Raw genomic sequence first — 8381 nt, 5'->3', positions numbered from 1 at the left:
TATACTCAAAAAATATTTTTTAAAGAAAATAACCAGCTTTTTTTGGCCTTCAACAAATTATGGAAAAAATTTGGCAGCTTAATTTCTTTCAAAATATATTTCCCTCTTAATGATATTTTTTAACTCTTGATATCTGCACAGAATCTTGAGTTTAGAGCCCTAAGACATTTATAAAACTGCATGTGATAAATCATCCTGCTGCTTAAAGCCTTAGAATGGTTTCTTATTTTAATTACAAAAAAAATCAGACTCTTTATATTCACTTCATAGACTCATGTGTTAGACTACCTGGTATCTTCAATCTTTTTCATATTCACTTATTATACCTCAGCCAATTTGAACTTTGTTGTATTCTTCAAATATACCAAGTTAATCACCATCTTCAGGTTTTTGCACTACGTGTTTCCTCTGTCTAGAATGCTCTACCTCCAGATGTTTGCATGGTTGACTGTTTAGTTCATCTAGTTATCAGCCAAAATGTCACATCCACAAGAACAGCCTAGTTTAAGATGGAAAGTCGACTTATTACCCTCACCCCACACTCTCTCTTATCTATTTATCTATACTTTTGTTATCCTTTAGTTTCTGTATCTCTTCTTGAAACCATTCAGTTCATTTTCTATCTTTAATGGCTGTCTATTCCCACCAGATTGTACCTTTAGGAGAGCAGTGACTTTACCTGTTTCAATACCTCTTTCTCCCAGTGCCTGAAATAGTCCTGATAAAATGTTCAATAAATGCAGTATTTGGAAATGGATAAATTAATTTCAGATAAAATTCTCTGGTCTTGATTTTTTAATTCTTTTTTTTCCCTTTAACTAGGCTACATGCTGATTAAACAGCCTCCTCATAGAAGCTTTTACTTCCTGGTTGCGAAGGGTATAAATCAGAGGATTCAACAAAGGAAAGATCACTGTGTGAAAAAGAGAAACAACCTTGTCAGCCGGGAAGGCTCTGAAGGGGCGAGTATAGATGAAGATGCCAGGCCCAAACATGAGAAATATAACAATGATATGGGTGGTGCATGTGGAAACAGCCTTGCTCCTCCCCTCAGAGGAAGACCCATATACACGGCAGAGGAAAACCGCATAGGAGGCCAGAAGGCCCAGGAAGCACAGAAGGGTCATCAGACCACTGTTGAAGACCATCAGAAGCTCCACCACAAAAGTGTCTGTCCAGGCCAGCTTGATGACCTGTGGCACATCACAGAAGAAGTTATCCAGCTGGTTTGGGCCACAGAAGGGCAAGCGGAGGATGAAGGCCACCTGGATAATGGAGTGGATAAAGCCTCCAAGCCACAGCGCCAACAGCAAGGCATGGCAGGCTCTAGGGTTCATGACAGTTGAATAGTGTAGAGGCCGACAGATGGCAATGTAGCGGTCAAAGGCCATCACAACAAGGAGTAATCCTTCCCCTCCTCCAAGGAAGTGCAAGAAAAAGAGCTGAGTGATGTAACTCCTGTAGGAGATTACCTTCTTCTCAGAAAGAAAGTCCACCAGCATCCTGGGAGCCACAATGAAGGAATAGGATGCATCCAGGAAGGCCAAGTTGCCCAGAAAGAAGTAGAGGGGGGCTGTGAGGCCAGGGTCTGATCTGATGGTGAGGATGATGAGGAAGTTTCCAGGGAGGATGATGAGATAGAAAATTAAAATTAGAACAAAGACCAGGAGCTGAATATCTTGAGATTGGGTCAGACCAAGAAGGATGAATTCTTTCACCACTGTGCTGTTGTCATTTTCCATCTCCTCTGCCTGCAGTACATCAAGAAGCAGAGTGATTGTTGTTATTGTTTCTTCCATCTAGAACCTCATTCTTCTCCAACTAAAAATATTTGACATATCTGGGGGCTCAGTTGGTTAAGCATCCAACTCTTGATATGGGCTCAGGTCATGATCTCAGGGTTGTAAGGTTGAGCCCCAGACATGGAACCTGCTTAAGATTCTCCCTCTGCCCCTCCTTCCCCCTTGATCCCCCTTCCTCTATTAAAAAAATTTTTTTTGACATGTTTGTCATATCAGCTAAAATCATGTCTCAACCCTCACCAACATCCTGGGTAAACTCCAAACATTTTGTTAACTCCATACTTAAAGCAAGCAAACCAACAAACAAAAATACTGTTTTCATACCACAATTCTTATTCCCATCCAACCATGCGCTTCTGTAGAACTGCTCTCCACTCTAAGAATCTGGCATCCTACACGTTGGGATTCCTACCTTCCTGGGTCATATGAGAAGGTTCCTAATTGAGATACAACATAACTCCAATTTTTAAGATCTTTGCATTTTTATTGTTGTACTGTGCTTGAGACTTAGCTATTTTCTTGAAATTACACCTCTTTTCATTCACCAAGTCCAATTTTTTTCTTAAGTATTTCCTTTTTTCAGTTCCTGTGGAATTCTTAGTTCCTGCCTGCTCACTCCCTGCCTTGCCCTCTGTATTCTTTTATTAATTATCTTATTACATTACCCTCCTCTGGTCTGGTGTCTTTCTATTACCCTGACTCCAAACTGATCATCAGGATCCCAATGATAACTCCAGTTTTCATGTAACGTAGAGGCAATTTCCTGGCTATGTCCCTGGTTAAATACCACTTATATAGCCACTCCATACGTTGTTCATCTAGCTTAATTAACACTTCTTACATACTCCCAGTCTCCTTCTCTCTCTGATCCCCGTATAACACCCAAGGGTGGAGAGCCTTTAGTCTTTCAACAAACAATATGCTACAATACAAAATTTGCAAATATAACATTTTAAAAAATTAGTTATGTCAATGCATAAAATCATAGCATAGAACAGGTCGAAGTAACAAAAAAGATCCTATAGTCTAATATATTCCTTTCAAATATAAGAAAACTAAGGCAACTGTGGTTACCTAAGTCTAGAATGAGTTTTCTCTTTTGTTCTGATTGACAAGTAGTGGAAGAATGCAAGTGTGTTCTTTTTCATTTAAATAAAGAAATTACTAACACAACTCTCATCAGTGGATGTCCTTTTTTTGTGTACTTAAATAAAAATAATATTGTTAGTCTAAAAATCACACCTTTGTGGAGCCTAGAATTAGAAGATGAGGGAAAATCCAGACTTAAGGCTAAGTTATTGGAGGGAAAATCCAGACTTAAGGCTCAGGCTATTTAGTGGGGTCTCATTTCAGAAGGGACACATGAGATTCATTGAAGAGTGAACATAAAATAGTGTGTATATATATATATATATGTATATATATAGCATATAATTATGCACATATGTACATATTGCATTTTAATTTTACTCTTTTCAAAATGCTACTTTTTGGTATTTACATATTGGTATAATGGTATATATGTACTTTGTAAATAAACTGCATATACTTAAGGTACATGTTCAAAAAATTTTGTCACAGATATGAAATGTTCTTAAAGTTTGAAAATTGCTAATCTACAGAAAAATATAATGTGACATATACCAGTGCTCCCCTATCCTATTTAAATAGCACAGTTGCTTTAAGTAAGTTCTGTGGAATATGGAGTGCCAAAAAAGGGGGACATCTTTGCCAGAAAATGCTAATGGGTCAGTAATTAGAAAGAAAGACTAGAAGAGACAAGGATGAAGGAAAGAAAGAAGAGGAGAGAAATAGAAAAGCAAAACCCAAAACAAAGCAGTAAGTCTATATAGTGTACTGTTAGGATACATATTTTAGGAAACATTAAAAATATCTGTTTTAAGTATGTCTGAAGCTAGTTGAGTGGATAATATATAGGTTTCCATTGTATTACTTACAGCCAAAGGTAGAATTTATGAAGGTCTTATTCAACATATCAATCAGTATATATACACAGTATACATATACACAAACACCACACACAGGGAAAGTGGGACCTACACAAAATTTTAACTATGCTACCCAAAGCAATCTACACATTCAATGCAATCCCTATAAAATACCATCAACATTTTTCATAGGGCTAGAACAAACAATCCTAAAATTTGTATGAAACCAGAAAATACCCCAAATAGACAAAGTGTTGTTGAAAAAGAACCAAAACTGGAGACATCAGAATTCTAGACTTCAAACTGTATTACAAAGCTGCAGTCATCAAGACAGTGTGGTACTGACACAAAAACAGACATATACATCAGTGCAACAAAATAGAAAACCCAGAAATGGACCCTCAACTCTATGGTCAACTAATCTTCATCAAAGCAGGAAAGAATATTCAATGGAAAAAGACAGTCTTTTCAGCAAATGGAGTTGGGAAAATCAGACATTCTTCATGCAGAATGAAACTGGACCACTTTCTTACACTATACATACATAAAAATAAACTCAAAATGGATGAAAGACCTAAATGTGAGACAGGAATCCATCATAATCCTAGAGGAGAACACAGGTAGCAACCTCTTTGACAGCCTTAGCAACTTCTAGCTAGACACATCTCCAAATGCAAAAGAAACAAAATCAAAAATGAATTATTGGGACTTCATCGAGGTAAAAAACTTTTGCACAGCAAAGGAAACAGTCAACAAAACTACTGAATGGGAGAAGATATTTGCAAATGTCTTATCAAATAAAGGGCTAGTATCCAAAATCTATTAAAAAAACTCATCAAACTCAACACCCAAGAAACAAAAACATCCAGTCAAGAAATGGGCAGAAGGCATGAACAGACGCTTCTCCAAAGACATACAAGTGACCAACAGACACATGAAAAAAAATTTTTTTTGCAGGCTTTCCAAATTAGCTTCTCTATTCGCTTCTTAACTTTTCAACATTTGGGCAGCCATTTGTCTCAACATTCATTCCATCATCTGAGTGTTTATTATATACCTCATTACATCACATAAGTGGTCACTGACAGATGTCCTTTAGAGCTGTTCATGGACACTGGACACCTGACAGGATGGACCTTTGAACTGACCAGATGTAGCAGTTCTTCCATTATTAAATTTAGCAGTTCTTCCATTATTAAATTTAGAATTCTTACAAAAAGAAAATACGTGTATCAGAAGGAGTAATCCATTCTTAACAGTCTACAAAATAAAGTCTATGTCACTCTTAAATACTAATTATTTTCTCTTGAGTGGTTTAATTAATCTGAACCACTCATTAATTACTTCCCATTCACTCATATATATTTTTTCTGCACATAAGTGAACCTGATAAAATGAGATGCTTTACCTTTTTTCAACAAATCTCAGTATCATTCTAGTGAAATGAATATATTTAACAAAGTTTCCAAAATTTGAGGTAATGTCTGTCAGCATATTGATTGAAGCTTGTAAGTTATTTAAGTGTAAATTGGTGTTTTACATATTCTTAAAACTGTGGATCAAGCTGAAGAACGTGATCAAAGATGTAATTGATACTGATGGTAATGGCGGACATATAAAGCACTAAACAAATGTATAGGTCTTCAGCCAGGCAATTCACCCGTCAGTAAAACGAGATGGTTAAATTACTTCTAAATTCCCTAATTTTTTAGGCAATTTAACAATGTAGAAATATCCTTAGTTTGGAACCCTTTTATATGATTTTAATGCCTTTTTAGGATGAGTGAGTGTTGGCTCAGCAATTCAGTAAATGTATGACCCTGGGAAAGTCACCCACCTTTCAGAAGGCTGGCTTTTCATCTTTCACATAGAATAATGTGTTGACTCTTTCTGTCATACAGGGATATAAGGCTCATGGTATATAAGGGTGACGGCAATAATAAGTAACTTATTCAAGAATGTTTAAACCAAAGCTAACCCTGCAAATACATAGATATTAAGAGGTAGCTCTACTGAATGGACATATTGCCATGAGATTCTTTGTCAATGGCTGTAGGGTAAACCCTGGGTGATGGTAGCCACAAAAATCAGAGTGAGTAATAGAAGAAATTGGGGTGGTGCAGTAAAGCTTTTCATGTAAAATTGCCAATGCTGTCAGTTGTTTATATATCAGTCTTTTCTCAGTTTTACAGCTTTCTCTGTCAAAGCCCTATGTTTTGAATAATAGAACCAGAGGCAACAGAAGAAACTCTCAAATATGTTGTGTTATGGAAATTAAGATATCTGGGCTAATCTTCTGCAAAATGATAAAATCTGTTAAGTTTTTCTCTAGAGACTTTAGCCTAACTTTCTGTAGTTTCCTTCCTTTCATCTGTAGTTTATAAGGACAACAAAACATATCATTCATTCGTATGCTCCTTGGTTTTAACACCAGATGTCAATTCTCTGAAGGCTATTGATAATTTCACTTACTTATGATAAGAGAATAAAAGTTTTTGAGCATCAGTAAAGTAATTCTAAGCATCAAGAACATATAGAGATCTCTTAGGGGAAAGGAAGAAAATGCCACACTGCTGAATTTAGGTCTTTGGCTCTGCTGTTCCTACTGAAACTCTGACCTCTATTCCATTGTATTCCAAGGCAGCAGTTAAAGCAGTAGAATAGCTGTATTATCTTCTCCATTGTCCTCTCCTTGTTTCTTGTAAATATGAATCCTACTCCCAGCCCTGGAAATTTCAGTCTCCAGGGGTTTTATGTAATTCTCACAAAGTAGCCATACTTCCTCCCCTGAAAAAAACACAACAACAAAAAACCCCATTAATTGACCATTCTTACTGTTCACAAATATTTGTTCTCACATAGGGATCTTATATTTTGGAACCTCTTTAACTCTTTATGATGCAATGGAGAAAGTGCTTTGGAGACTTGAGACTACCACAACCCTACTGAATATTTCCAAAGGGAGCTATTAGAATGTGAAATACCAGCGCTTTGGAAGGGATAAATATTTTTAAATATGTCACATAATGCCACACTGGATTAATTCTGAATTCTAAAACCAAAATCCTATCAGTGAATGAAATAATAGAATCCTATTTGGAAGCATATTTACTAGGTCAAAAGTAAATAGAAGGTTAAGAAAAGTTCATTTAAATCCTATAATAACCCCCCAAATGTAAATAAGTGATAGAAGATTAATATATATATGAAAAAAGCAAGCAGTGCCAGGATGAGAAGGTGAGAAAAGTGAGGTATTTGCCTTAGGCACAAAAATTACCAGGGTACCAAAAAACTTAATAATGAAGATAAATAACATTTTAATGTAATATCTTAAAAATCACAGTTAATGTGAAAATTGTGAACAGAATAATCAAAATTTTAAATGAAGACATCAGAATTACAGATATTTCCTTTTGCGGGAGTTCCCAGTATGGTTCAGCATGACAGTTACTGATCCTGTCTTTACTTAAAGTTTGGCATTTATTTTGTTCATCATGGATTTTTTAAATTAATTTTGATTTTTAAAAACATTAAAATAGTGTTTCTCTTTATCACTAAGTTATTGGGGTATTTTTGTCACTCCCTTAGATTTTACACTCAAGGCAAGTGCTTGACTTATTCTCTAGCATCACCATGATCTGGCTCTGAAATCAAATAATGTGGCCAAGTCAGTAATGAGTATGTAAGAGTCAGCATACTGCTGGTGATGAAGACATAATGCTCGTGAAGACTTTGAAGGCATAATTCTTCTTAGAGGAAAGAACTGTTTGGTGTAAGACAGACCATTTACTCAAGGGAAAGTGACTTCCCATAGAGGATGTGAAAAGATATATCATGATCTCAGTATTTGTTGTTTACTCACTTTTACTCTGCTCAGCAAAACCAAAAACGAATACCTTTTTGTTTTTTCCACTGAAGATTATTCAAATAAATTAAGGGTCAGAGCAATTAAATGCAACTTAATATTTTATATCTGTTTTTATTATTTTGCATTAAAGGGAAACCTGAGTTTATGAGTCACTTTACAGTTGAAATAATGAACACACATTTTTGTGAACTGTAATTCATAATCAAATATGTATTTGTCCTAATCTATTTTCAGCTCAAAACCACAGTGTGAAAAGTAGAAAAAGGGGAGAGAAAAAAGAGATAAAGGATGATCAAAATATAGAACAGGAAAACAGAGAAAGGAGACATAAATGGAAAGGCAATTATATATTACATATAATAATATGTTATAATTATATAAATAAATTACATATATAATTGTATATAATATATAATTATATAAATATAAATATATAATTATATACATAATAATATAGAATTGTGGAGTAACAGCCCCATCATGGAGTAGGTTAGAATCCTGCCACAAAAGACTCCTAAAAATGTGATATTTTTCTGTAGTTATAATCTGGGACTTCCTCTCTTTTTAATATTCACCCCAATACGTAAGATAAAATTAAGCTGAAGATCTAAACTAATTCTCAGCATGGAGGCTTTTTAACCCAGCTGGGAAAGCATTATCATGTTAGATTTACAACCTGAGAAAAAACAAATGAACAAACACATTTTCAAAAGTTGTATCCTCAGATTGACTTCAGATATTGTATAGTTGATTTACTGATCA

At 35.2% G+C, this 8381-nt stretch overlaps 1 protein-coding gene across 1 annotated transcript; it reads right to left on the bottom strand.

Moving 5' to 3' along the window:
* Positions 1-818: 818 nt before the first annotated feature.
* LOC123786322 (olfactory receptor 4N2) lies at positions 819-1754 on the bottom strand. The gene has a single exon (XM_045788561.2). The coding sequence runs from the start codon at positions 1740-1742 to the stop codon at positions 819-821; it is 924 nt and encodes a 307-aa protein (XP_045644517.2). The 5' UTR covers positions 1743-1754.
* Positions 1755-8381: the final 6627 nt, after the last annotated feature.

The sequence above is a fragment of the Ursus americanus genome, chromosome 4, assembly GCF_024610735.1.
Source record: "Ursus americanus isolate L20-20 chromosome 4, mUrsAme1.1.p, whole genome shotgun sequence".
NCBI lineage: Eukaryota > Metazoa > Chordata > Mammalia > Carnivora > Ursidae > Ursus > Ursus americanus.
The sequence above is the reverse complement of the archived record's forward strand: the minus strand, read 5'-3'. Positions and strand labels throughout refer to the sequence as shown.